General features: G+C 54.8%; 1 protein-coding gene across 1 annotated transcript; it reads right to left on the bottom strand.

Moving 5' to 3' along the window:
• Window positions 1–2,164: 2,164 nt before the first annotated feature.
• On the bottom strand, window positions 2,165–4,865 carry RPL29 (ribosomal protein L29). The gene is made up of 4 exons (XM_080809967.1): window positions 4,497–4,865; window positions 4,044–4,088; window positions 3,667–3,731; window positions 2,165–2,673 (listed from the first exon to the last, which is right to left on the bottom strand). The coding sequence occupies exons 2-4, from the start codon at window positions 4,078–4,080 to the stop codon at window positions 2,284–2,286; spliced, it is 492 nt and encodes a 163-aa protein (XP_080666093.1). The 5' UTR covers window positions 4,081–4,088; window positions 4,497–4,865; the 3' UTR covers window positions 2,165–2,283.
• Between the last annotated feature and the right edge of the window lie 11,760 nt (window positions 4,866–16,625).

Here is a 16,625-nt window from a genome sequence, read left to right as displayed (position 1 = left end):
CATGAGATTCCCATCTTCATTTCACAGACGGTAAAACTGAGCCTGGCTCTGGGTACTTCCCTACCATCCCATGCTGCTCTGTGCCCTACAGCACACTCATCCACTACCACCCAGCCATGTCTGTGCCCAGCATCAAGGGACCATAGTTCCTGTTCTCAGTGGCCACTACACCTTTATCTGACTTACAAGGTCGGGGACACCATTCCAAGGAGGAAACCAAAGCATAGATCTCAGAGAAACACTTCCGGCTTTCTGGGAACAACTCAGGATCCTGAGACAGGACTAGAGCTGAAGACCAGCTGAGCCCTGCCAGATGGGGGGCAGGTAGAGGGAGAGCTGGCAAGCCACGACTGCTAACATTCATCAGACCCTCAGGATGACGGCAAGGGGGTGTAGCCCCTGCTCTGGTGCATGAATCACAGAGAAGCAGGAGCTCTGGTGGACCAGGTCAGTTCATCTGAGGGTCCCTATACCTTGGGCAGGGATCAGTGTGTGCTGAATGGCCCACGAGTGAGGCTTTGTTCTGTCAGCCCTGCTCAGTGGGGCTCCAGGCAGGACCAAGAGTCACTATGGCTCCTCTAACTGATCTGATCCAGTCCTGTTTGGACCCCTCAGGCGTGGGGTGAGACAGGGAGGGCTGGGGTTCGAAGTTCTAGTTGTGGTCAGAGGGAAGTCCACAGCTGGGTTCCGTGGCCTCCAGCCGCTGCTTGTGCCAGGACAGGACTTTGGCCAGCTCCATCTGCTTTGAGCCCTCCCAGCAGCCCCTGGGAGATTTCACTGAGCCCCTGTAGGAGTTCCGCTAGAATCGCTTGCCCGATGCCACGTAGTTTGTAGGTGACGGGAATCAAGATTTGAGACGCAAAAACTAGGGACTTGTGCTTTCTATACAAGGGAGGTGCCATGTGGGAGCTAGAGGCTGATAGCAAGCTGGTTGTGACCTTAAGTAAGCCTAGTTGAAGCCCCTGACCTGGGGTCTGGCCTCCCTCTTCAGACTGCAGCAGGATGACAGGGGAAAGGAGTCTTCATACCATCATGGGGACCAGAACACAGGCCTCACTGGGAGCCACCTGACCTGATGACCTCAGGCTGGGCCAAATCACCTTCAGGACAGAAAACCTGCTCCTGGTTCAAGACCCCACCTATCTGACACCCCTTGGTGTTGGGCAGTTGGCCACCTAGAGCATGCCAGGATGACAGTCATAAGCTAGCAGCCCATCCCTGACTGGGCAAACTTTCTGGGGTCCTACATGGGCTGCCTGGGTCCCAGTGCTACTTCCGTCCCAGAGCTCCGTGATCTTGAGTGTTTCCTTCCATATGAAACAGAATACCTACTTTAGAGCAAGAGGGACCATTTATCATGGGATGTACCTGTTGCCTCCATTTTTAAGATTTGGGAGTGTGTGCATGTGCAGCAGGTGGGGAGGGGCAGGGGGAGAGAGCAGACCCCTTCCTGAGCAGGAGACCCAACTTGGGGCTTGATCCCAGAACACTGAGATCATGGCCTGAGCCTGAAATCAAGTCAAAATCAAGAGTCAAAACCAAGAGTCTGGATGCTTAACCACCTGAGCCACCCAGGTGCCCCAGGAAGTGCAACCCTTTCGGAACCCCCCATGTGCCCAAGGCTGGTCCACACATTACAGGACAACCATACTCAAAGACTGCTTTTGAGGACTGCATGACCAGGAAGTGATATGCTTGGCACCTTCTAAGGAAGCCTCCACAAATGCCTAGGAATTCTGTACCACTTACTTCGCTAGCTGCTCTACTCTGCAGATGAAGCAGCTGATCCAGGGGGTACAGTCAGGTCTGGCCCAGCTGTACTAGTTAAGGCAGTGCCACCACAGCCCAGTGTCCCAGAGCCCCCAGCACAACCCAGAGTGGTGGATGCTGGAATTAGGAACAGCCTAAGTCTGGACCACCTCAGGTCAGAGTACAAAACTCAGCAGGGTCCTTCTCTTTGTTCCCAGGGTAAACTTTAAGGCTTACCAGGGTATTTGGGATTTCTCTTTCTCCACCAGACTGCCCAAGCCAGCAGACTATGTGCCCTAGCCTCCTTAAAGCCCTCCACTATGTCTTTCACTACATCCCTTTCTCATACTCCAGGGCCCCATTTCTCCCAACTTTCACCCATACTCCAGTCCCTGGACCACAGACACAGGCCAAATGACAGATCCTGCCGCAGGTTTATTTGTACAAATAGCACAGGAGGACACCAGCCCCATGCAGATAGAAGCGCAGGGGTCATACCAGTCCTTCTGTCCTCACACTGGCAGACCGAAGCCTCTACACTGGAGCCTTTGTGGGGGCCTGGGCACCTTTGGGAGTCTGAGCTGCAGCAGGAGCAGGAGCTGGAGCCGGAGTCGTAGCCGTAGCTGTAGCCTGGGCCTTGGTTTGAGCCTTGGCCTTGGACTTTGGCCGGCAGAGCCTGAGACCCTTGGCAATGCGGGCACGAGCACGTTTCCCAAGCTTGGGGTGAGCGATGTAGGCAAGTCGATTGAGCTTGCGGCTGCCGCCCTTTGGGATCTTGGGCTTGACCTCCTTGGGCTTGACGAGGGCCTTGATAGCCTCAGCACGTGCACTCATGGCCTTGGCGTTGTTGGCCTGCATCTTCTTCAGGCCCTTCTTGTTGTGCTTCTTGGCAAAGCGCATGTTCCTCAGGAACTTGGGGTCTACCTGGAAGGCAAGGCAAGGTAAAGGCTCTAAGTGCATGTGGGGCCCCAAGCCACTGCTGGTGGCCCTCTCCACAGTTGTACCCAGGAGACTACTGGGCTCCAGCCAAGGCCTATTGGGGGCACAGACAGCATTAAGTCAAACTTAAATGCTGAAATATACATCCCTTACAAACTACCTGTAAAGAAATACGTACCAAACACCCAAGGCCGACACTCCACTCTGCTAATGCTACACACAGACTGTATTTTCAGGGCTACAAGCCCAGAGCTCAGTGAAGCTCAAATGCAAGCGCAGAAGAAAAGAACAAACACATGAAGGCTGCTCCCTCTGCCAGGCCTGCAGGGCTGAGGTTTTCCTGACACCCCTCAGGGTCACCCCCACCTCTTTAAAGGAAGGAGTCAGTTAAGCATCAAGCTTGGTCTAAGATACACAACAAATGAGACTGAAAAAGAGACCAAGACGGGGAAACCAAGATCCAGAGATTTAATGGTTCATTCCACAGACCAGAGACCAAGGGCACAGGGGAGAGATAGGACCCCGTTCTGTTTAGACCCTCCAGCCTCAGCCTTCCCAGCCAATCCTTAGAACTCCTCGGCACAGCCCCCAAGCCCAGCACTGGGTCAGATCAATCAAGGCCACAGGCTGGTAGAATGCAAGGCTCTCAGAGTTACACAGAGAAAAGGTCATTTCTTCCCTTGAAGTGCTCTGGATAAGCAAGGAGGATAGTCAAACTACCCTCAGGAGGCAGGTTACACCCGACTGGGCACTTACAACCTGGGCTGGGAAAAGTCAAGTAAAGGTTTGTTACAGTTTTGGCAGAACATGAAGTGCGGGCAAAAGCTGGCTGGAGAGAAAAACTGTGGGCTTTGGTAGTCCAGGGAAGACGAGGGACAGCTACTAATGTTGCTGCTCAGGCAGACGCTGAGTTGGAAACAGATACAGGAGAGGCTGTGGCTGTGCAACCGGGGCCAAGCAGACACCCCTCTCACTCACCCCCTTAAGAGATTCGTATCTTTGGGACCGGGGTTTCTTGATGCCATTCCTGTGCCATTTTCGTGCTGTGGGGAAGCAAAGGAATTAGACCAAACAAGATTTGCTCCAGTGAGACCACACAACATCACAGCTGGCCAGCCTGGGGAAACCATCACTTCCCAGAGCAGGTCTTCTTGAGGTCTGCACCAGCTCTTATCCCTGTTGCAAAGCCCTGTGGGCATCTCAAGAGGACCCCTGGCTTCTTCAACTGTAATCCAAACGTCATCCTGGCGAAAACAAAACCAGCCCCAGGCCCACAGCGTCCCCTTGCCCTGCCTCAGCACCACTCATCCTTGCCGGGGTCTGAAGGGAGACGGAGACGGGGCGGGGGAACTTACACTGATTGTGCGTGGTGTGATTCTTGGACTTGGCCATGTCTGCACCTGGGGGAGAAGAGTGGAGATCAGGGCTGGGGGGTTTGCAGGGCTGGCTGGGCGCTGACCTGGAAGGACGTGAGGCCAGAAGCCAGAACGCAGCTCCAGCACAGGGGCCTTGAATCTGCCGCTTCCCACCGGCCTCCACTTACTCAGCACGAACCGACGCCGGTCCCGGCCTCCAGAACTCGGCTAAGACGGCCCTGAAACCAACCCTCCCTCACCACACTGCGTTCTACCCCAAGTCTGAGTTCTCCCTTTCCCATCCACTCCTCGAGAATCCACAATGTCCACCGGCGCCCCGCGCCCTCCGCTCCCCACAGCCATGCAGCCGGCCTCCCTGTCCTTCCCGGTTTTGCGTCCGGCCGCCGGCTGGGAGCCGCGGATGGCTCCAGATACCGCGAGGCCAAGACTCACCGAAGCCCGCGGCTCCCGAACCGCCTCGGACCGGAAGAGAAAGGGAGAGAGGAAGGCCGCGGTGCAGCACGGGAATAGGGTCGTCGAGGCCGGAAGGTACTTCTGGAAAAGCTTCCCCCGGCGCTTGGAAGAAAAGTTCCGAAGCCCGGGACGGTACAAGCCAGACGCAAAGGCGGTCCTACGAGCCTGGCTGTGCGCTCTTCAAGTTTTACCTACATTCTTTCCTCCTGGACCAAGCTCCTGGGACCCAGTTCTCGTGAAAGGTCCCGGAGGCGAAGGGAGTCCTTCAGGGATGCGTGCTAGGCAAGGAGTGACAGACTTGTGTTCTCTCCGCCCAGGCTACTGAGCGGAGGATGGACTGTAGGGGGCAGAGGTGAGGCGGGGGAGCTGTGAAGAGGCTGGTGTCCCCCTCCATGGAGAGTGAGGGAACCTGCAACCCAAACGGGGCAGCGGGTGTGGAGGAGAGTGGATACGTACACGGGACTTGGGATGAAGACGATCAGGGAGAGATGGAGGCCAGAGTGGCCGTTAAGTTTTGGGGCTTGGACATCTGGGTGAATGCTGGTACTCTTCACAGAAATGGGGAAGGTTGGGAGGGACAGGGCTTTTATTGCTTTGTTTCGAGGAGCCCAGTGATCCAGATGTTTCCGTTTAGATGCATTAAATCTGAGATGCCTATTGGACATCGAAAATGAGTTAGGCTTTGCCTCCTGACAACTCTTCTCTCTTCCCCCCACAGTTCAGTCTCCACACAGCAGTGGGGGCTGAGGGCGTTGTTAAAGACACAAAGCAGATCTTGTCATTGAAAGTCTTCAAAGGCCTCTCCTTGCTTTGGAAATAAACTCTTGACCTCCTCGAAGCCTGGCAACCCTCTCCTTATCATTCCCTTCTCTCCACCCAAACCCATGGGCTTTTTTTCTTTCCTGCCAAACATGAATGCTTGTTCTTTCTTTCTTTCTTTTTTTTTTTTTTTAAGATTTTACTTATTTATTTGGGAGAGAGAGATCATGAGCAGCCAGGAAGGAGTAGTGCAGGGAGCCTAATGCAATGTGATGCTGGGGCTCCATCCCACGACCCTGAGATCATGACCTGAGCCGGAGGCAGACATTTAACTGACTGAGCCACCCAGGCGTCCATGAATCCTTGTTCTGACTTCAGGGCCTTTACACTTGCTATTCCCTCCCCCTGGACTACCTTCTCACTGCTCTTTGGATGGCCTGCTTTCTTGGAGAGGCCTTTAGAAAAGGCATCTAAAATAAATACACCCAGGGGCACCTGGTGGCTCAGAGGGTTAAGCCTCTGCCTTTAGCTCAGGTCCTGGTCTCAGGGTCCTGGGATTGAGCCCCGCATCGGGCTCTCTGCTCAGCGGGGATCCTCCTTTCCTGCCTCTCTGCCTACTTGTGATCTCTCTTTCTGTCAAATAAATAAATAAAACCTTAAAAAAAGAGTATCTTATAAAAATAATAATAAATAATGATAAAATAAAATAGATACACTCCACTCCATCTCCCCAGGTGTTTTTTGTGCTCTCATTCTCTTTGCTTCCTTCACAGAATTTTGCAGACTCTAATCCTGTTCTTTATTTACTTGTGTGTGTGTCCATTGGCACAAGTGCCATGAGTTTAGGACTGGCTGGGTCACTTTTCCTTTCCCCCTGCTTGGCATAGCATTGATGCAGAATAGGAACTTATTAACCACCAGCTGGATGGACATTCTTCAGCAATGAAAAGCAGGCTCAGATGCTGGCAGGGGACCTAGTGCCAAGAAACAGTTGAGGCCAGAGGGAAGGTGTCTGGAGGAGCAGTCCCAAGGGCTGCTGAGAACGGGTGGGAGAGCCAGTGGGCAGAGGTGGGAACTGTGGGAAGTAGGGGTGGCCCCATGCCAGCGAGTCAGGACCTCAGCCCAGGGAGTGGGAGAGGTGGACGCAACGGGTGAGACAGAGAGAAGAAGGTTTGACTGCTGCACCCTTGAGAGAAAGGACCGGGCAGGGTAGGAGCCAGCGGAAGGCGCTGGAATGACTTTAGAGGAACTTGGTTGCTCCACTGTGTGGCCTTCCGGCTGAGCCGTAGCTCCGACAGTGAGCTCCTAAAAAGTGAACAGTGACACCTGCTCGGAACTCAGTTTTGCCAGGCTGTTATGACAGTGGCAGAGCAGGCAGTGAGCAGAGAGCCATAGTCTGACAGGGGAGGCAGATTCAGGGACAGATGATGGCCATACATGAACATTGGAGCTGCTAGAGGGATTGGCTCAAGGTGGGATCCCAGCTGCTAGACAAAGGGGGACGAGTGACGAGAGCCAGGAGCTTTGACAGTGATCTGAGGGGACTCGTTCGGGGGCCAAAGGGAAACATGACCTTGGAGCCATTGGCTGCTATGCTTTTCAAGGTAAGGAAAGACGGTAGGGCCTGCCGTCTATGTACGGATAGTTTCCTCTCTCTCTCTTCCCTTCCTTCCTTCGTTCCTTCCTTCCTTCCTTCCTTCCTTCCTTCCTTCCTTCCATAAAAGCTCTTTACCTCCCCGAAGCCTGGCAACCCTCTCCTTATCATTCCCTTCTCTCCACCCAAACCCATGGGCTTTTTTTCTTTCCTGCCAAACATGAATGCTTGTTTTTTGTTTTTTAAGATTTTACTGATTTATTTGGGAGAGAGAGATCATGAGCCTGGGTGGCTCAGTCGGTTAAGCATCTGCCTTCAGCTCAGATCATGATGTTGGGATCCTGGGATCAAGCCCTGCGTTGGGCTCCCTGCTCAGCAGAGCAGTCTGCTTCTCCCTCTGCCTCCCCCAAAACTGTTTATGCTCTTTCACCCTCAAGCTTTCTCAAATAAATAAATATAATCTTTTTTTAAAAAAGCTCTTTTGTAATCTGATTTTATTCATTCAATCATAATTCATGGACATCCTTCCCTGTTCATGAAAAACCCTTGTAATCCTGTTTTATTTTACACATTTAAACACATTATTCTGGGAGTACCTGGGTGGCTCAGTCGTTAAGCGTCTTCCTTTGGCTCAGGTCATGATCCCGGAGTCCTGGGATTGAGCCCCGAATTGGGCTCTCTGCTCAGCGGGAAGCCTACTTCTCCCTCTCCCACTCCCCCTGCTTGTGTTCCCTCTCTTACTGTGTGTGTGTGTGTGTGTGTGTGTGTGTGTGTGTCAAATAAATAAATAAAATCTTTTAAAAAATAAAAATAAAAACGTTATTCTGGGGGGCACCTGGCTGGCTCAATTGGAAGAGCATGAGACTCTTGATCTTGGGGCCGAGAGTTCAAGCCCCATGTTGGGTGGAGAGATTACTTTAAACAAACAAACAAACTCACCCCACACACATTTTCTGAAAGAGATCAGTAAACATCAGTAAAGATGTCAAAGGAGTCTCTGACACAAAAAAGCTGAAAAACTTAACCCTTCCTCCAGGGTCTACACACTTCTACCCTCTGCGAGTGAGCAGCTCTTGCCTCCATCCACGTGGAGGCCTGGGTCCACCTGCCATCCTCTGTAGCCTTGGGCAGAGCCACTCGCTGGACGTGGCCAACTATCTGTCCACCAGGCCCCTTGCCAGTGCCTTGGGCGCAAGATGGAGAGGTGAGGCCCGGAGACCAGACAAACCTTCCACTGGGCAGGATGTGACCCACCTGTGCCATGTGACTGGCAGTGGCAGTGTCTCGCCCAGGCCTTGTCCAGAGCTACAGCCCAACTTCAGTAAGGAGGATCCAGTGGGGCCCACTCAGCAAAGTAAGAGGGTCGGAGACATCCGGGGTTGTTTTCACTGTGCCTAGCATGGTCCCGGGTACATGGAGGGCCCTGGTAAATATCTGAGGAATTAAATGTACACATTTCACAAATCCACATGGATGGCAGAATCAGGAGGCAGGGATTCTGCCTGAAATCCCTCCAGGCAGCCTGGAGGGATTTCACAGGGATAACAGTCTGTTCTTCTACCAGGTCGGGTCTCGGCTCTCTCAGCCTCAGTCTGAGTATAACCTGGGGACAAACACAATAACTGCCTCACGGGGTGACACTGGATACTTTGAGCAAAGCACTGGACACTGCTCTGAGTACTCATTAGGTGCTTAATCGTTGTCCGTCCCACTCATGCTTTTTCTCCACAAAGCCTCTGGAGAGGTGACAAGGCTTAAGGAAAGAGTGTCAGTGGCAACTGTGTGCTAAAATTGAGGACAGGCTCCAAGGGAGGGACAGGATGGGGGAAGTGACAGTCCTCAGGTGTCCTGGGTCCCCCTAGTCCTGCAGTTCCAGAGAGATAGGGACCTCCACTATGCCCCAATTAGAGGGATTGTGAGTGGATTATCAGAACCAGGAAATTTTCTCTGTGGAAGACTAGGGGACAGAGAAGAGGAACCCCCTAACCACTGGGATGGGCTTTGGATCTGCTTAGAAATGCCCAAGTGCGAGGCTCTTCTGGCCCTGGGTGGCCCCAGAAGGCTGAGCTATGACTGATGGATGCAAATACGAGATCCACGGAAGAGGATCAATTCTGCAGTCAGAATTTCCCCCAAACCACGGAGCAGTGAGTTCCCTGGTACAAGAGGTGTGCCAGCAGTGCTTTACTTACTGGGGATGGAGGAGGAAGTATGGGGTAGAAGGATGGGGAATATAACTCTGAAGTTCGCTTACCTCTGGGAGTCTGGGATTCGAAGCTCCTAGAGAAGGAAAGGCGATGGACAGGGTTTGACTCCAGGCCGAGGCTCAGGACCTGGCAGGAAGAGAGGACAGTTTAGATGGAGGCTTGGAGGTGCCTCCATCTGAACTGTCCTCTCTTCCTGCCAGGTCCTGAGCCGCGGCCTGGAGTCAACTGGTCCCTCAGGTCACTGGGTATGCCTTCAACAGCCCCAGGCCACTGATTTTCAGCACGGCGGCCCCCCCCACAACCCGCCCCACGCCCGCCCCACGCCCGCCCAGAAGTGTTTCGGCATCTGCAGTCGGGAATGTGAGCCCGTTGTCCACACGGGGGCAGCACGGGCCCGCGGATGGAATATGCCGCGGCTGACAGGCTGGAGCTCCCCTCTCCTGGGAACCCTCTGAGCCTCCCCGATCTCTCTCTCTTTCTCTCAAATACACCTGCTTCTCCACCCCACCACCCCCCAACCTATGGATCGAGGCTCTGTCTGTCCATTCTTGGCAGGTGCTCCAGGGTGGGTTGGGTCCCCGTGACTCCAAGCGCCTGGTGGTGATGGGGGTGAGGGTGGGGTGTCTTTCCCAAAGAGAGCTCAGGGCACAGAAAGGGAAGCCTGTGGGTCCCGCCCCTGCCAGTCCACCTCAGAGTGACTGGAGGACGCGGTTTGGGCATCAGGTGGGCTTGGGTTCAAATCTGCTGCCACTCACCAGCAGAATGCCTTCACATCACTGAGCCTCAGTCTCCCCATCTGTAACAGTGAGGGAGAGCCGCGGCCAGGGCTGAGCAGGCAGGAAGCCTCCCAGAGCCTGCCTGTGCATTCACGAGACCTCACAGCAGTCTTGTGGGGAGACGGGGTCCTCATTACAGTAATTCACAGATGGGAGAGACAAGAGTCCTTGGGCATGACTTGCTAGAGGTCCCACAGCCCAATGGAGAGCTGCTGTAGTCCAGATGCCCACCAGGACCCAGAGGAGGATGGGATGGTGTGTGCCCTGTGGGGCCATAGAGGGAACCCCATAGCACTACCCCCCCAGGTGACCTAGGAGAAGCCCATGGCCTCTATGGTCAACAAATGCCCCAAGTGGGGGGACCCTCTGGGCTAGCCCCTGCCTTCTCTCAGACCCACTCACCCAGGACAGGCCTAGAAAGGAGGGCGTGTGGTGGTGGTGGTGGTGACCCCGGGAGGAGGCAGGGGTCAGTCAACCACAGGCAGGCGGGGACTGGCAAGATGTGAATGGAGGGGAGGATCGGTGGCTCAGAGAACTGACTGGCGGGGTGGGGGGTGGGGGAGTGGAGTAGGTGCATGTGAGGGGGCTGGACAGGCCAGGACTGCACCCCCGAGTGCCTCCCCACCCCACATCCACCCCGCCCCGCTCCTGCCTCTGAGGTGGAAAACACAAAACAGCCAAGGGGACTCCTTTTGAACAAAGAGGGTCTGAAAAGGAAGAATGAAGCCAGGGAGCTGGGAGGGACCCTTTCCTTTACCTCCCCAGCAGCCTCCAGGGAGCCAGAAGCATCGTTGCCATGGCAACCCCAGCCCCTCCACCTCCCCTTACCCTGTCCTGCCCGGATGCCCACCGTCCAGGCCCAGGCTAAAGAGAGGCCGGGGGTGGGGAGCATCTTCCTGTCAGGCTGAAGGACAGAGAGGCCATGAGGGTCACAGAAGGGTTGTACCCCATGGGGGTGGGATGGGGGAGGTCTCTGAAGGGCTCTGGACTTACCCTTGTCTGCTCCCCGTTTAGGGCTTCAGGAAAACCCCCTCCAAGGCCCCAGCACATCATGGATGGAATGAGGGAGAAGGAAACCCAGCCCTGTTTAGGGAGGCACAAGGGACACCAGAAAGAGCAGAGCTGGGGATCTGAGGAGGGGCACACTCAGAAAGCCTGGGGACCCTAAAGGGCAAGAAGGACTTGTGGCCATAGGCAATGAGCTTTGGTCTGAGCACTGCCCTTTCCAAGCTGTGTCACTGGGTAAACCTTCAATTTCCCAGGGGCTGCCCCTCATTCCCCTTCTACCCTTCCTCCGTGTAAAATAGGTTCAGCTACTCAGGCTGGGGAGGAAGCTTGCCATGCAGCAAAGAGAAAAGATGACCTCGGGCTCCACCCAGGAGATCTGTGGATGGACTCCAAGCTTGAAACCCCTTATGTCTGCTGGGCCAGGGCTGCACCCACGATCACCAAGAGCATCTACTATGTACAGAGCCTGGAGGGTTGGGAGGAGAGGAAGCTGTAGGCACAGCACACCAAGATGCAGAACAGAGGGGCGTCTGGGTGGCTCACTGGGTTAAGCCTCTGCCTTCCACTCAGATCATGATCCCAGGTCCTGGGATTGAGACCCCCATCGGGCTCTCTGCTCAGCAGGGAGCCTGCTTACCCCTTCCCCTGCCTGCCTCTCTACCTACTTGTGATCTCTCTCTCTGCCAAATAAATAAATTAAAATCTTTTTCTTTTAAAGATTTTTATTTATTTATTCGACAGACAGAGATCACAAGCAGGCAGAGGCAGGCAGAGAGAGAGGGAAGCAGGCTCCCCGCTGAGCAGAGAGCCTAAAGTGGGGCTCAACCCCAGGACCCTGAGATCATGACCTGAGCGGAAAGCAGAGGCTTAACCCACTGAGACACCCAGGCACCCCAATAAATAAAACCTTTTTTAAAAAATGCAAAACAGAGGGGTCCATCCAGGCCAGGAGCCTCTGGAGGTTGGAGGAGGAACCTGGACGTCTTCCTGGCAGAGGAGGCACGCGGTTGGGCTCAAAGGCAGGGAGACCAGGCAGACGTAGGGGGGGCTAGGGGGGTTCTCTGGCACCAGACCCCAGCTGATCGGGGCCTCTCTGAGCTGTACCCCCAAAGCCCTGAGGCCTGGCCCACAGTGGGTATCCCTACCTTCCTGGCACACAGCCCTAAGTCCAGGGCTCCAGCAGGGAAAGGGACCCCCGCCAGGGCCTGGAGCCAGGAGCTTCGCCTCGTTCATCCTCAGTCCCCACTGGTCCTCGCCATACTCTCTGAACGGCTTCTCTAGCTTCTCCCATGCTGCAGATGGGAAAACCGAGGCTGAGACAGGTGAAGTGACTTGTTCAGGGTCACCAGCTTCTTCTCCTCAGTCAAAGCCACTTCTGGAAGCTCTTCTGGGCTTGGACCCCGCCTGAGACTCTGGTGACATCTTGGGGAAAGGAGGGCAACGCCTCACCTGAGCGGTGACCCTGCGGTAGAGTGGGCTCTGGAACCCGTGGCAAGGGGCTGAGAGTTGGGGAGGGGCGCCTACCTTACGCCCGCAGGACAACATGGGGGAGTCCTGCTTCTGTGTCCACCCCATGCTTGTTCACTGGCTGGTCGTCACATTCTGCCCTAGCCCTTCCACTGGGGAAGGTTGGAGAGTACGACCCAGATCCCGCGGGACACTTAGCAGCTGGGGGAGCTTGAACAAATCCTGAACCCCTGTGGCTCAGTGTCCCCTCCTGTAAGACGGGGATGAGGACACTACCTACTTGCCGGGTTGTGGTGAGGCCCCAGGGACCCGTTCCAGCCAAGTGCCTACCAGGGCCTGGCCCGTGGTCTCTGTCTGACTCAGTAGCCCTCCTGGGACCAGACCTGAAGTAGCCAGGAGGCCAGGCAGGCAGCACTGGGGTCCTTCCCTGCCCCACTAAATCCTCCCTGGAAACAGAGCAGCTCCCCACCCTCCAGGGGCCCCGCTCAGAGGGAGAGAGGGGAGAGCGGGGCTGACCTGGGTTGCCCCCCTCACCGTAGGCAGGGATGGCAGGGCCAGGAGCCGGCAGGCTGAGCGGTGGTGGCTGTGGTGGCTGGGAGGGGCATATGGAGACCCCTGCCACTCTTGGCAACCAGGCCACAGCCCCAGGAGCCTGAGGGTGAGAGCCCAGTGGACCTGAACGGGCCTGTCTCTGTGCCGCTGCCCGCCTGGCACGGGCCTGGCAGCTCTGGTTTTTATCGTTTTCCACCAGCAGCTCCTGGAGGTGCGGGGGCGGCTTCCCCTCCACTTGCCTCTCCTGGAGGATGAGGCTTGGCTAAAAATAACTTGAATTGCTGTGCTCCCACCCTAGCGTGAGGAGGGGCCTGGGGGCTGCGGGGGTGGGAATGTGGCAGCAGCCCAGAGAGGGGGTTCCCTGAGAGGAGATGGAGAAAAGCCTTGCTGGTAGGTGGGCAGGGCTGCAGGATACTGCAGGGCACGCACCCTTTCTCACCTCCTTCCCTGAGGCCTGCTCCTGGGGCACAGTGCTCACGGAGCAGAGCTGGGGGCTGAGGCGCGCCTGACCCCTGGACTCGCATCAGGGAGGGGATCAGCCTGGCTGAGGTGGTGGCAGTGGGCTCCTTCCAGCACACAGTCTGTTGGAGGATTCCCCCCACCAACACACACTTTCAGGACAGGGGTCCCTTCCCCTCATTCCGGCCTAGACCGGGGCTTGGATCTGGACTCCTGTCCCCTGTTCCTCCCTTCCCTGCCATGTGACACTCAGCCTCACTTGAAGACTGGGTGCGACTATGAAGCCCTTGACTCCTGGGCCTGCTGAGGCCTCTCCCCGTCCTACCTCCTCCATCAGTCTGGAGAGGCTGCGTTGGGCTCCCTGAGGAGGAGGCAAGTTTCTTGATACCCTGGGGTATGGTATCAAGAATGGGGAATTCCACCCAGGAACATCTCTCAAGAGCCCACAGGGTACTGGGCACTGTTGATGCTGGACGGGGTGAGGTGGGAGCGAGACAGACGGGAATCCGGGGGCCCAGGGAGCTTAGGTCTCGCAAGGCAACCCTCATTCCAGGCTTGCGTTATATGATAGATCGCAGGTGGCCATTATATTATTATACATTGTGACTCCCAGATATTCTTTTATATTAAATATTACATTTAAACAGATAAGGAATAAATACAAATTTAATTACTCTCTCCCTGAAAAACAACAACAAAAAAAACCAAAGTGGATGGGCTCGGGGGCTGGCCTCCTCTCTCTGCCTTCTCTCACTGATACTTCATCACATTCATCCAGTAGGAGTCCCAACCCCTGCACCCCTATCACCCCTCCAACCTCCAATCCCAGTAGAACATCCCACAAGGCCATTCTCTGACTCTTTGGCAGGCAAAGGTCAAATCTGGCTTGGAGTACCAGACCGGTAGGTGGGGCAGGACACTTGACCTGTGGGAGAGCCAGAGCCAGTGGGGAAGATAAAATGCGATAGAGAGGAGTGCAGAGCCTGGGAAAGATCCCTCCCTTGGCCCAGGCTCTTGCCCTACATTAATAGAAGCAGAGGATGCAGAAGATAGGAGGTTAACATGTCTGCTCTGTCTCAAGCTCTTTATCTCCACTTGGAGGGCTCAGTCGGCTGTCTGTCCATCCATACGTCCGTCCATCCATTCACCCGTACATGTGAAACCATGAATCCATGAATCCATGAAACCAACTATCTATCTATCTATGACAGAATAATGGCCCTCAAAAGATGCCTACCTTCTAATCTTCAGACCCTGTGAATATGTTACTTAACATGGCAAAGGGGAATTAAGATTATGGGTGGAATTAAGGTGGTTAATCAGCTGACCTTAAAATAGGGAGATTATCCTAGATTATCTGGGTGGACCCAATGAAATTACAAGGGTCCTTAAGAGTGGAAAGCGAATCAGAAGAGAGAACATGATGGCAGCTGGAGAAAGACTCATCCCAACATCTCTGGCTCTAAAGATAAAGGAGTGAAATCATAAGACAAGGAACGTGAACAGCCTCTAGAAGCTGGAAAAGCAAAAGAGGGGAGTGAACCTTCAGAAGGAATAACGCCCTGTCAGCGGCTTGATTTTAGCCTCGTGAGAGCCATTTCAGATTTCTAACCTCCAGAACTGTAAGATAATAGATTTCTGTTGATTTCTGCCGCTAAGTTTGTGGTAATTTGTTAAAGGCACCAGAGAAAATGGATACATCATCCAGTGATCCAATCCATCAGGCAACCATCTGTCCATCCATTTATCCATCTGTCCATCCGTCCAACCAACCATCCATTCCTTTAAGAAATATTCACCTTAAAGGGGTGTCTCCTTTGCGGCAGCTACCAGACCGTGAAAGAGAACAGTAGTCACCTCCTGGGAGCTCCCTGTCCACCAAGGGAGACAGGCACAGGGTGACGATCCAGGGCCCTAAGCATACCGTGATGGCACACGAGGCACTTGGGAAGGATTACGGGAGGACTCGTGGTAGCAGGAACAGGACAGGAAGCACAACACCACTGTGAGTCGACAGGGGTGGGTGCTTATCTCTGGGCACGCATGTGAGTGTGGGTGTCACGGCGCTCTGGCTCTTGGCAGGAGCCTGGAGACCCCACATCCCTACAGCCGTGGCCATGCAGCAGATTAATGTGGTTAGTAGGAAATGCCTGGGTAGCCATGGCGATCAGTGTTGTGGAGCACAGGGCAGTCACACCGGTGATTGTCAGGAAGCCCAGGCCCCTGGAAAGGGATGGAGAGGAAGGGGCTTTTTGGCCACCTTGCTTCTAGACTGTGCTGCTGCTTCTGACCTCCAGCCACACTGAGTCTTGCGATAGAAGAAGCCCGCAAGGCCTTCCAGGCCACTTCACCTGGGCTCCCAGCTCAGCCTCATGGGACAGATGGGAAACTGAGGCTCAGGGCGGGGCAGTCTAGGGCACATGCCTAGAAGGGGCACCGCTGGGCCCCCACCCACGTTTGGCTCCTTGTGTCCTCTGCAGAGTGAATGCATTCTTATTTTCCTGGCTTGAAAGATGGTTTCCCACAAGACTAAGAATGGGACCAGGGAAGGAGCACGGCTCAGGGAGTCAGGAGACCTGGCTTCAAAGCTAGGGGTGAGGGTGGCAAGTCCGGGTTCAGCCCACACCTGGAGTCCCTGCGCCAGGGCTTCACCTATGACCTTCACCTCCTCACTTGGTCCTGGGTGGCTCCCTGAGGGCCATCCTGATGCTCTCTGTCCCCCAGGGCCCTGGCACTCAGCACAGCGCCTGCTGGATGAACACTGTGTTCCTGGAATGCCCAGGGGCCTCAGGCAGGTGGCTGGCCGGCTGAGCCTCAGTGACCGCATCTGTAAAGGCGGATGGTCACAGCAGCTCTCGGGAGGACCCGGCATGTGTGGGAAGGCCCCGGGACCTACCACCCCATCCGCGCTGCTGTCGTGATTCTATGAACTGTTCTGCTCCTGGGATGCCTGGTGCGCTCGGTCGGCGCAATGTGTGACTCTTGATCTCAGCTTTGTGAGTTGGAGCCCCACGTCGGGTGTGGAGAGTACTTTAAAAATAACAATCTTAAAAAAAAAAAAAAGGAAGAAGAAAAAGCAATCTTCTTCTCCTCCACTCTGACACCTGTTCACTCTTCTCTTCCCAACTCTCCCAGCCCCTTTTCCACCACGACCACCTGCGCTCCCGCCTTCATGACTCAGCGCACAAAGCTTCCTTCCAGGAATGTCCTTCTTCTGTCCCTCTGCTCATCCAAAGCCTGTTTTGCCTTTTGCTTTCTTTCTTTTTTTTTTTTAAATATTTTATTT

Source organism: Martes martes (genome assembly GCF_963455335.1).
Source record: "Martes martes genome assembly, chromosome: 1".
Taxonomy (NCBI): domain Eukaryota; kingdom Metazoa; phylum Chordata; class Mammalia; order Carnivora; family Mustelidae; genus Martes; species Martes martes.
Note: the sequence above shows the minus strand (reverse complement) of the source record. Positions and strands in the feature narration are given on the sequence as shown.